This window comes from Macaca fascicularis, chromosome 1, assembly GCF_037993035.2.
Source record: "Macaca fascicularis isolate 582-1 chromosome 1, T2T-MFA8v1.1".
NCBI lineage: Eukaryota > Metazoa > Chordata > Mammalia > Primates > Cercopithecidae > Macaca > Macaca fascicularis.
Window position 1 is genome coordinate 130,932,259 of NC_088375.1, and position 22,714 is coordinate 130,954,972.

A 22,714-nucleotide genomic window follows, 5' to 3' on the forward strand; every position below is an offset into this window, starting at 1 on the left:
CTCCTCTTACTCCTGACATCCACCAAGTTTGTCAACATCAAGGTCGCAAATGTTGCTCTACCCAGTGCTTAATTCTAAGAACTCATCTTTCCTAACTCATCAAGAGAGCTAATATATTTGATTACTCCTTCCTATTTGAGATACTTTCTTCATTTAACTTCTAGTTATTCCTCCTTGTCTTCTTTAACAGTTCTTTAACTATTTGATATCTCACCATTTGGATGCTCCAGGGTTCACTTCTCCATCCTTCTAATTCCTGTCTCTAATGTTCTTACTCTCTCTACCTCACAATGCTGTAAAAGGTAAGAAGCTATGATTCACAACAGCATTTTTACAGAAGAGCTGAGTCTTTTTGGGCAGTGCCTCTAAGGTACAGGTGTAGTCACAGACTCAGGAAAGTATCTGTAAGAATAAATCAAATTAAAAAAAGAATGTTTTCCTACGTATATACAGCTGAAACTAATTTCATTAAAGGAACAGAATAATTTTACATGGGAAACATTTTCACCTTTGAGTGATGTTCTGACAGATGAAAGATTTGGGGGTACAAAAATGGAAGACTGTATTACGGCAAGGATACAAATTTTCTAAACTGGGATAAATCGCCCGCTTCCGAAAAACCAAAAGCCCAATAAAACTCAAAGCCAGAAAAATATAAAATAATTACAAAAACAAGACTGCAATAAAAAAAAATGTGAAAGCGCACTGGTATCCAGGTAATTACAAATACTGCCTTTTAATTTTTAAAGGCAGTATTTGTAATCATAAAAAAATTATAAATTTTATATATTTTTATAATACTATGTTTTCCTAGATGTGTTAAGCCAGATAAAAAATACAAACACCATTTATTGGAAAGAAAACAATTTATTATATTTGAGGAAAGACATTAAAATACATGTAATATATTTCCAATTCACTGATTTAAAGGCATATCAATTTAATTTTTAAATACACTTTCAAAGCTGTTACGCACAGTTCCATAGTCCAGGTGGTCAATTTCTTCCTCTGAAAGTTGGAAAGCACTTGAAGGACACGCCGGATTCAAAAGAAACCTAAAACATCACAAAAGCCCATTAAAAATAGTAAGTATAACACGGTTCATTAGTTTAAAAATAACTGAAAGCTGAACCATTTATATTTAGAAAATTAGTGAATCATGTCAGTATAACAAAATTTATCTAAATAACAGCTTATAAAGAAACTGATTTATAACATTTACAAAATCATTTTAACTGTGCCTATAGAAAAATAATTACAATTTCAATATCTATAGGTTTTGTACTTTTAAGATGATAATAACCAAATTTTGAATTGTTTTCATAGAACTAATAATAGTAGCAGATTTTTAACAAAGAAATACGGAGGCTCCAACCCTTTATTTTCCTAGTTATTAATATAAGGTTGGATGGCTAGGTTGATACTAGGTACCTAACCATTTTACTCTAACAAAGCAGTGTCTAAAATGGTCAGTTCTTAGAATTACTAAGGAAACCTTTTCAAATCAGATTCTTATACTCCATTCCCAGAGATGCAGATGTATTGGTTCTAGGGTAGAGTATAGGAATTTTTATGCATGAAAACTCTTCCTTGGTGGTTCTCAACCTTGGTCGTACATTAAAATCTGTTTGAGAGGTTTATTCTAACATCTGTGCTACACTCCCATTACCTTAAATCAAAATTCTGACCAAGGGAACCAGGCATCAATATATTTCTTATTTTTTTTTATTTTATTTTTTTTAGGAGGGAGAGGGTCTCACTCTGTCACCAGGTTAGAATGCAGTGGTGTGATCATGGCTCACTGCAACCTCAACCTCTGGGGCTCAAGTGATCCTCTTGCCTCAGCCTCCCAAGTAGCTGAGACCAGAGGTGGAAGCCACCACACTCGGCTACTTTTTGTATCTTTTTGTAGGGACAGGGTCTCCCTACATTGCCCAGGCTGGTCTCAAACTCCTGGGCTCAAGTGATTCTCCCATTTTGGACTTGCAAAGTGCTGGGATTACAAGTATGAACCACTGCACCCTTTTAAAATTAGTATTTCATTCAAGTTCCAGATCACTGTAATGTGCAGCCAAGACTGGGAACCACTGTTCTTGGCGATTATGGTCATCAACCAGTCGGGAAACCACTATTCCTATATACCTGCCAAGACTGTTTTTGACTTAATGCACTACCCTTAGTCGGCATTATGTGTTCTCCTCTCTATTACACTTTTCTTCCCTTGTTTAGAAAAAGAAAGGGGAAAGAAGAAAGATACTTCTATTGCTATCTATGTCAAAAGAGACTCACTTAAGACTTTAAATGAGAGGTCTGCTACTCTTTAGAATTTACATAGTAATCCAGACATCTTAATTTTCAATATAAGTACTTTTTAAAAGAAAAACATGTCCTTTGCCCAATTAAATTTTAAACATATTATAAATACCTAAACCAGATACATTATACAACAGAAAGCATGTTATTGAATTAAGTTTAGGAAATATACAAATAGAAGAAACAAGACTGTATTCTGAGTTAAAGTAAATAAATACATTCTCTAAGTAAGTTGACCTGATTCACTAACTTTCCCTCAAAAAATTATATAACCTAAAGGACAGCACAGAAAATTCAACAACAAATCTAAAAACACATAAAAGATTTTTCAATGTATACAAACAATTTTAGAAATATTTCATTTGAATAAAGTGTAAAAAAAGTATTGCTTAACCTGGATCAACAGGTGGGGGAAGGACAAACATTTCTAAGAAAAAAATAAAAAAACACTGCCCCAAAAAGGATACGACAAGAAAGGATACACTTTGCATGACAGTATTACAGCAGTATTTACGCAGGAATGCTTCTAAAGAAGAACAGCAGAATGCAGTTTAATTTTTTTTTCTTATTTTTCAGCACCAGATTTACAAATAAATGATTTTTAAAAATACAGACTGAAATCCATCTTTCCTCTAAAGTGTTTATAAGACTTGTGACTACCCAGTATAGACATACAACACAATTCAAATATTCAAGCCATCTCAGAGGGACTAAACATTAAACAAAATTTTCTCTTATTTATTCATATTTGTCAATTAAACACCAATTGTGATTGTGACCAATTTACTTTATGTTCTTTTAGTTTACAGAGGAAGAAAAATTTAAATAAAAAACAAAGGAATATATTTCCACTTATTTCTTGAACAATGTAGCAAACATTAACATTTAAAATGCTTAATTCTACCATACTTAATCATCAAATTAAGTATGCACTAAAATTACTTGTTTTAAAGACAAAAAAAAGATGTAAGTCCACAAACATGTATTGTTGTGAAGTGTGTTAATAGTTTTATATACTCAGCACTGTTGAAAATTTTTTTTTTTTTTTTTTTTTAGTTGGAGTCTTGCTCTGTCGCCAGGGTAGAGTGCAGTGGTGTGATCCCGGCTCACTGCAACCTCCGCCTCCCAGGTTCAAGAGATTCTCCTGCTTTAGCAGCTCATGTAGCTGAGACTACAGGTATGCACCACCACACCCAGCTAATTTTTGTATTTTTAGTAGAGACGCGGTTTCACCATGTTGGCCAGGATGGTCTTGATCTCTGGACCTTGTGATCTGCCCACCTCCACTTCCCAAATTGCTGAGATTACAAAGGTGAGCCACCACCCTCAGCCAGAATTATTTTTAGTAACAGTTTGACTTTTTTTTTTTTTTTTAACTTTTTTTTTTTAACATTTATTCTAGGTTAATTTTAAGAGTTAGAAAATGTATCTGTAAGTGTTTATCCAAGGAGTTTTCAAGCTGTGGTCTCTGGATCAGATGCCTCATGATTACCTGAAAACTCATTAATTTTGTAAATTTTCAGGTGCCAACAAGGGTGACCAACTCGTCCTGGCTTGCCAGACACATTCCCCATTTCGGCACTAAATGTCCGGCTTCCTGGAAATCCCCTCATTAAAAGGAAAACTGGTATAACTAGCTTCCCTAGGTCCCCACATCAGACCTACCAAATCAAAAACTCTTTCAGGGAAGGAAAGAACCTACATAATTGTGTTTTATTAAGCTCTCCAAGTGATTAGGATACATATTAGAGTTTAAGAACTATTGATTTACTATAGGCCGAAAAATTAAAAAAAAAGTAACTGGCACACTCCCCTTATAAGATTCATTCTCCAAACTTAACTTTTACATATAAATGGGTTTTAATCTGTAGTTATAGTTTTGAAGTTTAATGGGACTTAACTGCACAGATAGATATTTCCTTAAAAAATACATAAGAGATACCCGAATTACTACTCTATCAAACTTTTATTCTTAATTGTATCTAAAGAATTAGTCTTGTCTTATTACATTTTATTCACACTTACCTTTATTAATTTTTAACTCTTTTTCCTTCCTTAGGATCTTGTTTTGGTCTAGCAGATCGAGCAAACTGCTAATAATTTAAAATTAAGGTTTCCTTCATGAATATGCAAGTAATCTTTTCTAAATAATTCTCAAAAACGTTCTAATGTATGGTGAGAGTATGGTTTTTTAATTTACCTTGAGTGTCTCCTGACTCCATGACTTGAGAGGAAATTAATAATTAACTTTTCCTTTATAGTCATTATTTTTTATACCTGGGCCTTTGCTTCTTTACCTATCTTGCTGATTTCTAGTTTGCAAACTGCATTGATTACTAAAAGCAAGATGGTTCATCAATGATATACTCTGGTTATTAAAATTCTCATGTAGAAATATAAATTACAATAAAATGATAAAATGAATTAGTTCTTTTATGACTCCAAATGTACTTCTGGATACTCTAGTCTCTTCGCATAACTGTGTACTTTTGAGCTGCATAAGCGAAACACTTAAAACTTGGCTAAAATTGAACAACTTCATGCTGCTGAAGCTCCTTTACTAAAAATCTAAATAACACTGTCATTTGACTCAGTAAGGTGGGTTTAACTGTAACTGAATGAATATCTACTGCTAGAATGCCAATTGTGGAAATTTCTAAAGGGTAACACGAAAATTTATTTCAGTTATACCCTTCTAAAAATTATAGTTTTGAAATAGATGGATTTAAAGGATACAACCACCATGGGTTTTCCAAAAAGCACATATCCGTTAGCTTCCTTTAAGGCTTTTGTTGCTGCTTTTTCATTAGGAAGTCCAATGAAAGCTTGTCCTTTCATACGACCTTCTTTCATCAAACGTATATCAAACCTAGAAGGAAGAAAAGAGCTTTGATTCAAAGAATGTTAGTTTCAATGATGTGAATGAAAATGTGTTGGACAATTTAAAATGTTACTATTTCAAATAAAAGTGACTGAAACATTTGATAGGCACGTCAATTATTCAGTTTTCTAAAAATGTATTTCATGTTCTTGCACTAAAACTGATTCTACAAGTAGGTAGTATTTAAGATGTTTTTAACTATTCTCAACTATCATAAAAGTATGTGATTTAAAAATTATGCTACTAGTAATAAGAAAAGCAAACTTCCCTTTTTTTTTTTTTTTTTTTTTTTTTGAGACGGAGTCTCGTTCTGTCACCCAGGTTGGAGTGCAGTGGTGCAATCTCGGCTCACTGCAAGCTCCGCCTCCTGGGTTCATGCCATTCTCCTGCCTCAGCCTCCGGAGTAGCTGGACTACAGGCACCCGCCACCACGTCTGGCTAATTTTTTGTATTTTTCGTAGAGACGGGGCTTCACTGTGTTAGCCAGGATGGTCTCTATCTCCTGACCTTGTGATCCACCTGCCTCGGCCTCCCAAAGTGCTGGGATGACAGGTGTGAACCACGGTGCCCAGCTGCAAACTTCTTAAATTATTATTTATCTCAATTTTTTAAGTTCCTTACAATCTGGCACTACCTGTTCAAGTGATTAAAAAGAAACAAAACAAAACAAAACAACACTATATAACGAAGAATGGAAAAATAAAAAGGATTAACAGCCAGTTATAAACAATTATAGAATTCATTACATGTTTTTTTTTAATTAATTAATTAATTTATTTATTTTTTGAGACAGAGTCCTGCTCGGTCGCCCAGGCTGGAATACAGTGGCGTAATCTTGGCTCACTGCAACCTCCACCTCCTGGGTTTAAGCGATTCTCCTTCCTCAGCCCCCTGGGTAGCTGGGATTATAGGCGTCTGCCACCACACTTGGCTAATTTTTATATTTTTAATAGAGATAGGGTTTCATTATGTAGACCAGGCTGGTCTTAACTCCTGACCTCAAGTGATCCCACCCACTTTGGCCTCCCAGTGTGCTGGGATTACAGACGTGAGCCACCACGCCCGGCCTAGAGTTCATTATATTATTATAAGCAATTACAGAACTTCGAAGTAGAAAGGAACCTCAATGATTATCTACTCAAAACCATAATTTTACAGGTGATGTCTAGAGTCAGTGAGTGACTCTTCAAAGCAGACAGCTAAGATCTAAAGTCAGAAACACAAACTAAATTTTTAACTTCCTAATATAGTGATCTATTCCATAGTGTCTTCATTTTTTTGAAATTTTTGAAAGAAAATCAGTCAAACACTACTTAGAAAAACTAGATTGTAATTTACAACTGAAATATTACCTAGTATTTAGTCTACGAGACTACCAAAATAATACAACATAAAAAACTATCAAAAAATGCAGTAAATTATTATTTTTTTTCTTATAATCATGACTCAAAGATGGCAACAAAGAAAAAGACCTAGCATTTTGCATGACCAGCAAAAGAAAAAATATTTTGGCATCCTGATAACAGGTATTTGTTCCTAATGAATACAGAGAATTGTAAAACATGGTTCCATTTGTGTATACCTATCTAAAAAAACACATAGCCAGATAAGATTTTTAAAATATTGATGTCACTTGAAGATTAAAACAAAACTTAGTTACAGTCACTTATTTATTTTATCTGCACTCAAAAGCCTCTTACCTTATCCTGTCTTACTTCTTCTTACTTTTAATTTATATGACAGGGAGTCTTTCATACTTTGGAATTAACAAATACAGTATTGTAAAGAATGAAATTCTAACTCCAAACATTAGCTGATATGGTTTGGCTCTGTGTCCCCAAATCTCATTTGAATTGTAACTCCTACATTCCCATGTGTCATGGGAGGAATGCTGTTACAGGTGACTAAATTATACGGGTGGGTCTTGTGTCCTCGAGATGATAAATGAGCCTCGCAAGGTTTGATGGTTTTAAAATAAAAAGAGACTGGTGGCATTTTTCCCCTGACCTAGAGATTTATGGAATTTTGAACTTGAGGGTATCTGTTGGAAGAAATCTCTAAGCAGCAAAGCATTCAAGAGGTGACTTGGGTGCTATTAAAGGCATTCAGTTTTAAAAGTAAACACCATAAAAGTTCAGAAATTTTGCAGTCTGACAATGCAACAGAAAACAAAGAGAAGAAATTCAAGCCAGCTGTAGAAATCTGCATAAGTAATGATGAGCCTGATGTTAATCCCCAAGAAAATGATGAAAATGTCTCCAGGGCATGTTAGAGGTCTCATGGGAGCCCCTCCCATCACCTGAGGCTTAAGAAGGAAAAGTGATTTCTAGGGCCGGGCCCAGGGTACCTGTGGTGTGTGCAGCCTAGGGACTTGGTGCTCTGCCCCCCAGACACTGCAGCTGTGGCTGAAAGGGGCCAACATAGAGCTTGGGTGGTAGCTTCAGAGGGTGCAAACCTCAAGCCTTGGCAGCTCCCACATGGTGATGAGCCTGGCAGTGCACAGATGTCAAGAATTGGGGTTTCGGCGCCTCCACTTGGATTTCAGAGGCTATATGGAAATGCCTGGATGTCCAGGCAGAAGTTTGCTGCAGGGATGGGGCTCTCATGAGCTAAGGCAGTGCAGAAGGAAAATGTGGGGTTGGGGTTCCCACACAGAGTTGCTACTAGGGCACCACCTAGCGGAGCTGTGGTAAGAGGGCCACCGTCCTCCAGACCCCAGAATGGTAGCTTGCACCATGCACCTGGAAAAGCTGCAGACACTCAATGCCAGCCCATGAAAGCAACTGGGAGGGAGGCTGTACTCTGCAAAGTCACAGGAGTGGAACTGCCATGGGAACCCAGCTCTTGCATCAGCATGACCCGAATATGAGACACGGAATCAAAGGAGATCCTTGGAGCTTTAAGATTTGATTGCCCCGCTGGATTCTGGACTTGCACAAGGGCTGTAGCCCCTCTGGTTTGGATGATTTCTCCAGGGCCCATAGCACCCTTGTTTTGGCCAATTTCTCCCATTTGGAATGGCTGTATTTACCCAATGCCTGTACCCCCATTGTATCTAGAAAGTAAGTAACTTGCTTTCAATTTTACAGGCTCCTAGGCAAAAGGGACTTGCCTTGTTTCCAATGAGACTTTGGACTGTGGGCTTTTGAATTAATGCTGAAATGAGCTGAGACTTTGGGGGACTGTAGGGAAGGCAGGATTCATTTTGAAATGTGAGGACATGAGATTTGGGAGGGGTGGGGGCAGAATGATTTGGTTTGACTCTGTGTCCCCACCCAAATCTCATCTTGAATTGTAACTCCCACAATTCCCATGTGTAGTGGGAGGAACTCTGTGGGAGGTGATTGAATTATAGGAGTGGGTCTTTCTTGCACTGTTCTCGTGGTAGTGAAGGAGTCTCAAGATCTGATGGTTTAAAAAAAAATGGGAGTTTGTCTCCACAAGCTGTCTCTCTTTTTGCCTGCCACCAGCCACATAAAATGTGACTTGCTCCTCCTTGCCTTCTGCCATGATTGTGAGGCTTCCCTGGCTTCATGGAACTGAGAGTTTTCCATTAAACCTCTTTCCTTTGTAAACTGCTCATTCTCAGGTATGTCTTTATCAGCAGTGTGAAAACAGACTAACACATTAGCTTTTGTAACATTTATAAATCACAACCCTCTCTTTTGCTTTCACAAAACTGGAAGCCTTGCTCAATGAAGTTCTTTAAAAGATGACACTTCACTGTCAGAGTAAGAATCTAAAAAGTTTTGCCTCACTGTTATATATTCCTGGATGATTCATTGAAAGAATCGTTTTCAAATCACAGAAACACAAATTCATGAGTCCCACCCATGAAACCTAGAAAATCAGACTCTCTGCAGGTGGACCTATAAAACTGTTTTTCCAGGCTCTCCAGGTGATTCTTGTGCAATGTTAAAGTCTGAGAACCATTTAGAGAAAAGATTAAGGTCAGAATGTATCACAGGCCTGTTTCGGCAAAGAGTTTTATTAGAACACAGCCATGAATATTCATTCAGGTTTTATGGCTGCCTTCATAATACAACTACAAAACTGAGTAGTTCCAACAGACACAGTATGGTCTGCAACAAAATAAAAATATTAAATTTTTACTATCTGCCCATTTACGGAAAAAGTTTGCTAACTCCTATTCTAGACATCTTAAAAGATCAATTGTGCAACAGCACAAATTTTTTCATATAATTTTTATCTCTAAAAGGAAAATGATGGAATTAAAATAGTAAATTTGTAACAGATAAAAACAAAACATAATTTAAGATTATATTTTACTGTCACTTACATGATCCGCTGTGTTTCTGATGAAAAGTCAACATATCTTCCAAAAATATATTTAAGGTCCTAGAATTTCAATACGAAGAAGACAAATAACAAAGCCAGGGGAAAAAAAAACTGTTAATAAATAAATAAATACATCAATACATCAATAGAAGAGGTCATACTGGACTAAGGTTTTAATCTGACTGGTGGCCTTTCAAAAGGGAAAATTGGGACACAGACACTCACAAAGGGAGTACGCTATGTACAAAGGCAGAAATTGTGATGACGCTGCCACAAGCCAAGGAAGGTGAAAGATTGCCAGCTTCTGCATACCAGCAGAAGCTATGGGAGAGGCACAGAACAGATCCTTCACTCAAAGCCTTGAGAATGAACTAATCCTGCCACACTTTTGCCTTCAGTTTGCCTCCAGAACTGTGAGACAACACATCTCTGTTGTTTCAGCCACTTAGCCCTAGGAAATTAATACATACTCCAAACTCTGTCTCAGTATTTACTGCCAGAGAAGCCAAGCTATGAGAATATTATTTTAACAAAAAATTAACCTGAAAATACTAAACAATAATTTGTCATGCCCTGAAGCACAGTAAAAAAAACAAAAAAAAAAACAAAAAAAACACATTCTTAAAGGTAGTTTCACACAGATTTTAACACACCAAGTATAAAACCTCAAATTATTTTCATTTACATGAAAAAAAATCAATTTATACCTACCTTTTCTTGAACATGTTTAGCTAAATTCTTTACATAAATTCTACAGTTTGGTTCACCAGGTTCATAACTTCTGAAAACTGAAAGTGTTTCCATTTCTTATTAAAAAACAAAAACAAAGATATAAAATTAAAATACTTTAACCAAGTTTTTAAATATAATTATCATATTCAAATATAACTGTTAAATAGACAAATTAAGCTTTATGAAAATGTTAAAACTATAAAATTAGTAACAATGTTACAAATGGGTTTAAATATACTCACTGAAAATCTGAATTGATTATATAAAAAACTTTTTTTTTTTTTTTTTGAGATGGAGGCTGGCTCTGTCGCCCAGGCTGGAGTGCGGTGGCGCGATCTCAGCTCACTGCAAGCTCCGCCTCCCGGGTTTACGCCATTCTCCTGCCTCAGCCTCCCAAGTAGCTGGGACTACAGGCGCCCGCCACCTCGCCTGGCTAGTTTTTTGTATTTTTTAGTAGAGACGGGGTTTCACCATGTTAGCCAGGATGGTCTTGATCTCCTGACCTCGTGATTCGCCCGTCTCGGCCTCCCAAAGTGCTGGGATTACAGGCTTGAGTCACCGCGCCCGGCCTATAAAAAACTTTTTATATATAAAACTTTTAAGTTTTTATATATATAAAAAACTTGTTTAAAAAATTTCAGACTTCTAGAGTAACTAAAATTTGGCCAATAAAATATCTACTATTAAAACTCCATTAAGATGAGTCATGTTATAAAAAAAGAGTAAAGTATATATGCTAATTGATTTGGGTAATTATTTTGCTTAAAGTGAATTTCCCAAACCATCAGCCACCTCCATATTTAAATGCAAGAATGAAGTAAGCACAATATCAGGCATCTCTGCAGGTGGGCCTATAAAACTGTTTTTCCAGGCTCTCCAGGTGATTGTTGTGCAATGACAAACCATGGCCTAAGAACCCCTGTATAGCTCCTCTCATTTAATGTCAGTAGTCTGTTATAGAATCAGATAGATGTTTTGTGTAAAAATCCTAGCTGGAAGTCTATTTCCCATTACTGTAGGAAAAATTATGTACTACACATCAATCTAAAGCCTCTAAATATTTTCTGACAATATACTAAAACAGTAAAAGTCTTTGAGAAGTAGAAAACTATCATGTTAGGATATAAAATCCTAAAATCATAGATTTCTAATCACCATTTTTTTTTTTTAACATTGCTTTGTATGTATCTCAGACACAGTATTTGTGACAGTCTTTCGGCTGCATTTGGAATATATAACCCCAGACTTGTAGGACACACTGACTTATTTTAAATGACACATAAAAGTTTTAGGAATGAAAACAAAAATGTTTCCCAAATATAGACTGGAAACACTGTATGGAAAGAAATGTTCCCTCCACTATAAAGTATGAGTATTAAAAAAAAAACAGAAGAAGTGATTACAAACATTAATCGGAGAGATGTTCTAAAGTATGTGCCTTAAATTAAGGTAAATGGCATGAAAGATTTGTTTTGTTTCTGTGAAGTCAAAGATATGTAAAACGGAATATGTGCTTAGTTTATTTCGTGATATTACCTTCTCTAGAAATTCTGCCCTTTTCCAATTCCCTTCTGGAAATACATTCTGATGGCATTTCATCAGAGTCTTCTTTAATCTCCTCTGCGATGTCCAAATTAGGTTTGGGGAAGATTTTTCCAAATCCTATATTAGATGCATCAACTTCAGTAGCAGGTAAATCTAAGAGTTAAATATTAACATTAACCATAAGAATCTCTCCTTTAAAAACAGTTTCTGCCCCCTCCCCCCAGTTTATATTTAATAATATATCTTTAGGCACTAAAATTCTTTGGTGTTTCTCAATATACTGAAAGAGGCATATGTAAACATTTTCTATAAAGGTTCAAATAGTAAAAAAATTGTGTTAAAGGGTGACTAGCTATGAGATAAGAAAAATTTATAAAAAGAAAAATGTTAAATAAACGCACATAAAAGGAGCTACCTGAAAAGGCACTACATTCACACTCACCATCCAAGACAGGAATGAAAACCTATCACAGTTTTTCACTCACTATGTTTGCAATACTTACTAAAATTCTATCCTATATTCACACAAGTGCTCAAAGATATATGTGCAAAGACATAGTCCACTATTTTCTGTAATAGTAAAAGAAGGGAAACAACCTCAACTTCTATGAAAAAAGCATGATAAAATATTGACAAAATTATATTAGAGGCTATTATACAGCTAAAAAATGTAAAGTATATGATTATATTTTGACATAGTAAGCTACCCCAAACTAGATTGTAAACTTCAAAAAAGAGACCATGGCAAACTTGTCCACGGAGGCTGCTAGATAACAAACTTTCAACAAGTCACTACTGAGTGAATGATAAATACCACCAAAACATAATATTCATTTAAAAAATAAGATAGAAATGTGTTCATACATGTACAGGATAAGGTCTGGAAGGATACACACACACACACACACACACACACACGTACATATATACACACACCAAATTGCTAACAGTATTTGCCTTTAGGTAGTAGGACAGAGGAGAGTGAGGTTTGAGGTGTTAACTTTTTAACAATTTTACTTTGTTTTGGTTACATTCCGATCAACTGGGATTATTTCAGAAATTTCAAAATAAAGACTTAAAGAACAAAAGAACACCATTATAACATCAAATTTGTGATTAAAACAAGCAAAAAAAATCTGTAATTTCAATACTTTTTTTTAAACTTAAGAATAGCTTTCTTGGCAACAATCGTCCATGTCTTTTGGATTAAAAATATATACATTTACATTAAGTCTACAACTCACAAAATAGTCACATTGCTTGTTTTCTAACCAATAATATTAGTATAATTACACTAATAAAACCATAGGCCACCACATGAAACAAGCAATGAAAAAGTCAATAAAATATACTACATTATATTTTTAGTGTAAACATCAGCAAAAAGCACTAAATTTCATTCTAGAAGTCATTATTAGCAAAGGGTAACAGTGACAATCTCACCATTTACCATCAATTTCTGTTATATAAAAAAGTTGAAAGTGGATATTATTCCATGATTTTAAGGAAACACTAATTGCATATTTTAAATAAAGTTGACAAATACTAAAATACAAAACATTGTATGTAAAACTTAATTCTAACACAAAAAGTTGATTTCAGCATGTGAAATAACTAGAATATCCTTACCATGATTTTTTTCCTCACAATTTTGTTCCTTCTCTAAATCTTTCTTAAATGCAGCTGGCATGTCAGTAGATATATGGAATTCAATTCTTTTATTACCTACAGGTTGTGGTTGGTCAAATACATCTGAAGGTAACAGCACTGGATGTAAACTGCTATTTAAAAACATCATAGCATTAGTTTGTAATTGCAAATAAAATCCTGAGTAAAATATTATTTCAAGTTTACTTTAAATTGTAAAAGTTAACACTGACAAAGGATTCACTACACTTTTGATATTGAATAAAGAGAGTGACTTAGATTTATTAGTTTAATAAACTTTAATACTCTCATATAGGTACTAATAAATTATTAGTTTACACATAAAAAGACTGAGGTTCAGCAATGTTAATAATTTGTATAAGGTCATTCTGGAAATGACAGAGATTTGATGACTATTGATTCTAAACCCCAGGATATTTACCAATATGCAAAATAGTGCATTCCATGTTTGATATTTTAAACATATAGATAACACTAGATTTTGATGACTTAAAATTATCAATAGTCACATTAAAACCATGAAAAGAAACAGAAGAAATATTAATAACTTATTATTTCTCATTATATCCAAAATATTATTTCTGCATATAATCAATATAAAAAGTTATCAAGATATTTTACATTATGTCTTCATACAATTTTAATGTGGCTCACATTAATTTCTATTGTTCAGTGTCACTATAGAGATTCAAAGGGGAAAAAAAGGTAAAATAATTTAAACATGTATAAAACAAGTATCCTTTTACTGACAACTTCCGGACTATAATAAAATGTGCAAAACACAATGGAAAGGTAACTTATATCTACTAACATTCTTGGATAACTACGGCTTGACCCTTATCCCAAATCTGCAAATTCCTTAGGAAGTTTATTACAAGATAAAGTAGTGCAAAAGGAATTCTTAATTTTTAAAAATATCAATGGCATTCCAATGGCTTCTTCAATAAATTCAAACTTCACAGCCTAACATTTAGGGGAGGTTTCAAATCCTTCTAGCTTTCTCTTTCATTGTTTCTATTCCTACTCAATAAATTTTCTTACCTCTGGAAACTTTCTTTTTATTCTTCCATTCACATAGGTTACAGTTTCCCTGCCTAATTTTTCTCTCTCCTCCTTAAAGGGCCAGCTCAAATGTCTCCTCTCTCTCTTACAACCTTTCCAAATTTCTCAACCGGCTGTGACCTCTCTTTTCTCACAACCTTTTAGTTCTTAGTTTATATTTTCTATGTCATGTATTATAAATGCTAATGCAATAATCATCTGTGCATCTGGCTTATTATCCTTAAGACTATTAACTCACTGTTTGAAAAGACAGCATTAAACTTTAGAAGCATGCTTTAAACTACACACAATATTTAGCAGAGAACCTTACCATACATTCAACAAATACTTAAAGGCACTCTGGTGGGTCCTGTGTGCCAAGAAAAGATATGTGAATTTTTATCTGCTGGGTACTTTTTAAATAAAAAATGTCTGATATCAGGTGATGGAGTTAAGAGAAACTAAATAACTGTATATCAACACACTCATGTTTACGTTAGTGACATTATTCACTAATATATTACACTAGTGACAGTAATGTCACTAACAAAACTATAAATGCACAAGGAGAAAGAGCAAAGAAATAGTAAAAGGAAAGTAAATGAATTTTGTTTTGGATAATATCCTAAGTGCCTATAAGAAATTCTGAGTCTGCAGACAGGAAGCAGGAAGAAAATACATGAAGGCTTAGGACAGAGAAGAGAGTACTGGTCAACTGTGAGAGAACTATGAATATTTATAAATTTGGCAACTAGGAAGCCAGTGGTAAACCAAGAACATTGAAAGGAAACAAATGCCAGCTTGAAGAATGATGTGAATTAAGCAAATAAACAAAGTACATACAAACAACCCTCATTTCATAGTTCAAATAAAATTACCTGTGTGAAGGACACAAAGGTGTATTCAACATATCCTTTATTTTTCTCTTTTTTCTCACATGGCGCTGCTTTATTGTTTTTGGTCTTTTGGGCTGAAGATTTGCTAGTTCCATTAATTTGTTCATTCTACAATGAGGAGAGGAATGATAAACAAAATTTCCTTTCTAGAACCATAGCTATTTACCACTGTTTCTATTAAAGTTAAATTTGTATTTTGGTATATATTTTAAATTTTAAAATGTTTTACTTATATCAAATATACAGAACACCATCAATTAAGAGATAATCAATTTGATAAAAGCTCAAATACTAAACTGCCTTGCTCAGCTTTCATCTTACTTGGAAAAAATTAAAAATAGACTTAATTACATGTTATCAATTTTTAAAATGTATGTCTCATCATAAGCAGTTGCCCAAATAAAATGGTTGAACTTCAATGCCAAACAGTTGAACAAGATACAATAATAAAATTGATATAATATTAATGTTCTTAAATGATTTTTATTCATATTCTAATTATTAAACAGAGCCCGGACTGAAATATGTCATTTAAAAGCTTTTTGTGCATAACTGTTGCAAATCAATCATCCTATAAATAATATGGTAACTTAAATTACTTGAGAACAGTTTTCAAATCCTGTACTATGCTCTGAAGTAGTTTCAGGAAGTGATAACACCTTGTACATAGCTTTTCTCTATTAAGAGTATGAATATTTAATATTAAAGATAGATCTTGTCTAGGTATTTCTGTATCATCTACAGAGCAGGAACTTGAAAACCGTTAGTCCCAGCTCTACTTCTCAGGGTCATATTTGTAAAATTTGAAAGCAAAATAAACATATGCACATAACAAAATACAAAAGAGAGGATGGAGGCTATTGTTCAAATAAGCTTTAAACCTTTTTCCCTGAGGAAAAATGAAAACATATGCTATAAATTTTTAAACCCTTTTAAAAAACCATGGTTTACTAAAAACTTTATGAAAAAATTTAGTTATTCACAGTATATGTCTACATTTATAAATTGCTGACCCAAAGTACACCAAGCCTCTACAAGAGTGCTAGACATATAGTCAGTAATCAATAATTATTTGCTGAATAAATGAATAGTACAGGTTGAGCACTCCTTATCCAAAATGGTTGGAATCAGAATTATATCGGTTTTGTAATATTTGCATATACATGAGATCTCTTGGGGATGAGACACAACTCTAAACACAAAATTCATTTACGTTTCATATACAACTTATACACAAAAGATGAAGATAATTTTATATAATATTCCTAATAATTTTGTACATGAAATAAAGTTTGTGTACATGGAAACATCAGAAAGCAAAAGTGTTGGCTGGACACGGTGGCTCACACCTATAATCCCAGCACTTTGGGAGGACAAGGAGGGCGGGTCACTTGAGCCCAGGATTTTGAGACCAGCCTGTGCAACATGGTGAAACCCTATCACTACAAAAATATGAAAAATATTAACCAGGTGTGATAGCACATGCTTGTAGTCCCAGCTACTGGGACTGATGCGGGCAGACTGCTTGAGCCCGGGAGGTTAAGCATGCAGTAGGCCATGATTACATCACTGCACTCCAGTTAGGGTAAAAGAGTAAGACCCTGCCTTAAAAAGAAAAAAGAAAGAAAGAAAACAAGCAAAGGTGTCACTAAGCCAGCCATATGTGGTATCATACTGGTACTCAAAAAATTTCAGAATTTGAAGCATTCTGGATTTCAGATTTAGTTTAGAGGTACTCAACCTGTACCATTTTTGTTTTGTTTAGGTCTTATTACATTTCCTGAAGATAACAGAGAAGCATGAAACTAGAGCTTGGTACATGCAAAGGCTATGTTCTCTCTCAGGACTCAAGATGAATTACTGTTAGAATTCCACACTACATCCTTTAATGGAAACCTAAGTAAACAAACAAAAAAGGGTTTGGCCAGTTTACTATAGCATTTCTAATTACTATCATTATTTTTATAAAGAAAGTGAAGTTCACAGAGGTTAAGTAATTAAACCAGAGTTAACACTCTATACTATTCTTTTTCTTTTAGCAACAAGTTAAAGTAACCATCTATCAGGAACTGCCAGCTTCCCTAAACGTCTCTGTCCAAGACAGATACTCTATTCACTCCCATTTTGTAGTTTCAGCCCCATCTATACTTTGATTGTAACTCTTTCCTTACAAAGAGAATACACTGCACATTGTACCACTACTTAGGTGGACACTAACTCAGTCAAATTGCAATTATTTGTGTATGTTGCTCAGAGTCTCTGTTTGGGTTCTGCCTCATGCCAACCACTCACTCCTCCTATATACCACTTCTTCTGTGCATAGTCACCTAAGATTTCGATCATTTTACCATCAGAGTCCTGCAGATAGGGGTTGACAAACTACAGCTCAATGACCAAATCCAGCTAGCTGCCTGTTTTTATAAATAAAATCTAGTTGGAATAAGGCCATATCAACTCATTACGTATACTATCCATGGATGCTTTCCTACTCCAAGGGTAGAACTGAGTAGCCACAACAGAGACCACATGTCTCACAAAGTCAAAAATACTTACTCTTTGGACCTATAAAGAAACCGTTTGGCAACTCTTGTTCTAAGTCAGGCTGTGGATTATATACATGAACATTATTAACAATGTACTATTGTTTATCAGAATCCTTAAATAAAATATGTAGATTGTCAAGAACTATCAATAAAAAAAATAATTCATCTGCAGTAGTTACTATGAATAGTTTTGTATAAAATCCTAAAGAATTGCTCTAGAAATTATTCTGAGGTAAATAAAGTCCAGAAGAATAAGCATCTGTCAAAACATGAACACAGTCGAAGTTCATTATTTGCAGTAGTTATGTTCTAAGGTTACCATAAACACTAAATCACTGTCCCTAGGAAAATTCAGGATTAGGTTCCTGGAAGCCTTTGTTTACAACATCTTGTCATCTGATCAATACATTACCTTGTTTAATATATGTTAATGTCTAAGAACACCTTACTTAATATACACTACTGAATCATTAGCATTGAACTCACAGTCAATACTACCATAACTCTGGCCTGAAGGAAAACCATGTATTTTCTCCATCAGGCTTGACATAGCCTTCTTGAGCTCAGGAACACTAAAGAACACTTCAACACCATGCTCGAAGGCCATTTTAAACACAAGAGTCACAACAAAAAAACTCAAAAATGTAAAAAAAGGTAGTGCTGAACAGACCATGAAAAGGATACTTGTTTGTAGTATGAGAACTGAAACAAAAGGCTCTTAGAGGGTGTCTTTATTTGACTTCATCTGGGAACCTGTGTGTTGACTGACTCAAATTTTTCACCACATGGCACAACGTCCATTTCCATCAAAAACTTTAAAAAGCACATCAAGGTCAGGCGTGGTGGCTCATGCCTGTAATCCCAGCACTTTGGGAGGCTGAGGCAGGCGGATCACCTGAGGTGGGAGTTCGAGACCAGCCTAACTAACATGGAGAAACCCCATCTCTACGAAAAACACAAAAATTTATCCGGGCATGGTGGCACATGCCTGTAATCCCAGCTACTCGGGAGGCTGAGGCAGGAAAATTGCTTCAACCTGGGAGGTGGAAGTTGTGGTAAGCTGAGATCACGCCATTGCACTCCAGCCTGGGCCATAAGAGCAAAACTCCATGTCAAAAGAAAAAATAAGAATAATAATAATAAATAAAAAGCACATCAATTATTGATTTTAGAGTCACAAATAAATTTTAGCACGTAGGTAAATTCGCCAATATGGAATCCACAAATAACAAGGCTCGAACGTAGTTTATAATACCATAATTATCAATCTAAAAAATTATGCATAATCCAAAAATTTTCACTTAGGTCTTGGTATCTATTCTCAGGTCTTAATTTATAGCTGCTATATATGCTTGAGGTGTTGGGGGGCTGAGGACAAATTCTAATCACTCAAAACTATGAAGAATTATAAACACAAAATCTAGGGAGAGCAAGAATCTCCTTCTTACATTCTACGTTTCTTGGAAACTAAACAAATATTTCATGTTACAAACCTCTGTCGGTCCTCATCATCAGTGCTTTCATATTCTGATTCTTCACTAGATAATTCCTCATCTTCGTCTGGCAAAGGAGGTTCCTCAGGTGGCTGAGGAGACGTGGGTGGAAGAGGTGCATGCAATGGCATATAGTCTTCATACTAATTAAAAGAATAAAACAAAAATACTATGGCAGTCTAAAATATTTATAGAACAAACTCCATTTGAATACTTCATTCTCATTTCTATCACATTTTTTTTTAACACATTCTACACATATTGAGGGAACACCCTGTATGGCAGATCACTAGCTGATCACAAAATGTGCCTCTTCTTCCTTCATCCTCAGCTGAACTAAATTTTCAAAGATCCTCTGTAGTTATATTTCCCCTTGTAACTGAGTTATAGCCAATGAAATGAGACAATTAGAAACTCCCACATACAATTTTTCCTTCGTGATCTGCAGACTGTGTAGCAATGTCTAAATCAATCTGGGAAGGCACACGGTCAAAACAATTCAGGTGTTTTTCATGGCTCAGTAGAGCAAAATATCCCTCTGCTCTACTTTTGGAAAGGATGTGACATGACAAAAATCATTTTTATTGTATTAAATGACTAAGAATTTATTTGTTAACAGAAGTTAGTATAATCAATTAATTCTTCAGTAATATATCAAGCATTGACTAGGTGCTGGGGTTACAAAAACAAACAAACAAACAAAAACAACAAACAAATCCTAAAGTTAATAGTACATATATCAGAAAAGCAGCAAATCTCAAACCAAATTCTCTTCTATTCATATATGAACACTCAATGTATTAATAATTTTGCATTGCTATTTTTTATAAATATACTAAGAGTACTATAGCAAAATAATAACTAAAATTATTCAAGAGCAGGTATAGCCTACTTCTAAATTATTGACAGATTTGCATAGTCAAGTCTAATAAAAATACCAGCACCCTTTTTCGTCTTTTGCAAACAAAGCTCTATTTGTGATAAAACCAGAACAATGAAATCCTTAGGTAATCTAGTTAAGCGTAACTACCTTATAGAATGGCACAATGTTTTGGCTCAAAAAACTTAACAATGCTCGATGAAATGATAGTCTTTATTGCCCAAAGCATTTCTTTCATATTCTGGCTTTTCCTCACTTACAGTTCTCAGTTCTTCTATTATCATCATATTACTTTATATCTGTTCCTTATTTTCAATGTACATCAGAGGTTGCTACAACACCTGTATAATTCAGCCTCAATAATCCCATTCGGGAAGAGAAATTTTGACTTCAAAATTCTAAGAGCTGTCTTACCATGGGAGGTCGCGCAGTAATTGGTCCAAAAGGTGTGGGCAAATTCATTTTATTCATAAGATGAAGGACCTTAAAATGGTAAAACATTTAAATTCACATATAAATTGATTCAACTCACATCTTGTATTTTATATACTAAGAAACTTTGCAATAACACTATTTATTAATTGAGTGTAAAGGAAGACCTGCCCATCTCTTGACTTTAGGATCTCTGCATAAGGTAAAACAAGGCATTGGTGTATCTCAGATTAACCTTCCCAAAATGTTAATTCTACATGTTCAATTAGTCCCGTTGCTAAGAATGTAATGTTCTTGCAATATAAAATCTACTTGAAATGATTTTATATCTTTACCCCAATTATTGTAAAATTATAAAACAGAGAAATACATTAAAATACATCTATACTTTGTACTTCAAAAAAATATGTTATTACTGCCAATATTTTTAAGCATTTGCTCAGGGGTCTGAATCTCTATTTAATGGTGTATTCTAAAGTAATAGAGAATTATCACAAATTACATTTCCCAAACTAGCTTCTGTTTATTAGTATCCACTTATACTATACCTTATAAAAGTCTTTACTTGAAAGTAGTAAATATTTAATTACATTTAAAGTAGTGTATCACTGGCTGTCTAGAATTAGTCTGATTACTTTCATGAGAATCAGCATGAAAAATAAAATATCAAGCTATATAAACAAATCCTTTTAGGAAAAGTTTTATTCTACTTACCTGTACATAGAACTTAGGCACACTTGCCAAGGCATTTACTATGTTTGCAAGGATTGTGCTGGAAGGTGGTGGGTACATATACTTGAGGCATGAATTTAAAGGAAAAGTCAGCCTATAAAATAAAAAACATTTAAGATGTTTATTTTTTTTTTATTTTTTTTTTTTTTTGAGACGGAGTCTCGCTCTGTAGCCCAGGCTGGAGTGCAGTGGCCGGATCTCAGCTCACTGCAAGCTCCGCCTCCCAGGTTTACGCCATTCTCCTGCCTCAGCCTCCCGAGTAGCTGGGACTACAGGCGCCCGCCACCTCGCCCGGCTAGTTTTTTGTATTTTTTAGTAGAGACGGGGTTTCACTGTGTTCGCCAGGATGGTCTCGATCTCCTGACCTTGTGATCCGCCCGTCTAGGCCTCCCAAAGTGCTGGGATTACAGGCTTGAGCCACCGCGCCCGGCAAGATGTTTATGTTTTAATAATTTTGTATCAATCTCATTTTAGGTAACCTGGTAACAAACACACCGCTCAAATGATACAGTACTATTGGATTTACCTTGTTCCTAAAAGATCCAAAGTACATTTAAAAAGAAAAATAAGCTACTGTATTTCTTGGCAGAGGTTTACCTTGTATCTCTGAACATTTCAAGAGATGCTTTCTCTGCACTAAATTCAGTGACAAACTCGTAACTCAAAATGTGATTCAACATATTAAAAATATACATGAAAATAAATATCTTTGTTTTTAAAATTATCTTAAATTATCTTATTTGCAATAAGGTATCTGTATATAACACGATATACAATAAGCAATAAGATATCTGTATATCACAATATATAAGATGATATCTGTATATCACAATATACAATACGCAAAAAGCAGTAAGACATCTGTGTATCTGTATACAACACAGAACAAAAGCAAAAGAAAAGCAAATAAAAATGCTAACCCATGGTTTGGTGCAATTCCATTTTCCACTGTTAAATAACCAAGTTCTTTTTTTTCTTTATCATCTTCGACAGGGTCGTCAGACCTGGGACATACAGAATCAAAGTTAATCTCACCTTTCCAAAGAGTGAAAAACTGCACACAAAAAAAGATAAATTACCTTTCCAAACATGTCATTATAAAAACAGTTTGATTAAAAAAAAAAAAAAAAAAACTTTCAAGTATTTCTCAAGCAAACACCTATAAATGGGAAGGGAACTAAAATTAACCTTCACTGAATCCCTTCTGTATTATTATTACTACAGAAGTGCTATAATAATAAAATTATTATTCAGCACTA

At 34.5% G+C, this 22,714-nt stretch overlaps 1 protein-coding gene across 9 annotated transcripts in view; it reads right to left on the reverse strand.

Annotated features, from left to right (window-relative positions):
* Positions 1-847: 847 nt before the first annotated feature.
* RNPC3 (RNA binding region (RNP1, RRM) containing 3) overlaps positions 848-22,714 on the reverse strand; it is a 31,798-nt gene continuing 9,931 nt past the window's right edge. For 2 of the 9 annotated variants that reach the window (XM_074027343.1, XM_074027350.1), the window contains 12 exons: positions 22,376-22,459; positions 21,438-21,549; positions 20,706-20,774; positions 19,412-19,554; positions 15,358-15,483; positions 13,400-13,548; positions 11,762-11,923; positions 10,205-10,299; positions 9,495-9,553; positions 5,050-5,182; positions 4,339-4,406; positions 848-1,055 (listed from right to left, as the gene is read on the reverse strand). In XM_074027343.1, the coding sequence (XP_073883444.1) occupies positions 4,344-4,406; positions 5,050-5,182; positions 9,495-9,553; positions 10,205-10,299; positions 11,762-11,923; positions 13,400-13,548; positions 15,358-15,483; positions 19,412-19,554; positions 20,706-20,774; positions 21,438-21,549; positions 22,376-22,459 (1,195 nt within the window). In that variant the 3' untranslated portion in view covers positions 848-1,055; positions 4,339-4,343. Of the gene's footprint in view, positions 2,840-4,338; positions 4,407-5,049; positions 5,183-9,494; positions 9,554-10,204; positions 10,300-11,761; positions 11,924-13,399; positions 13,552-15,357; positions 15,484-19,411; positions 19,555-20,705; positions 20,775-21,437; positions 21,550-22,375; positions 22,460-22,714 lie in introns of all 9 variants that reach the window. The other 7 variants (XM_065548825.2, XM_074027344.1, XM_065548822.2 and 4 more) reach the window with 4 other exon arrangements.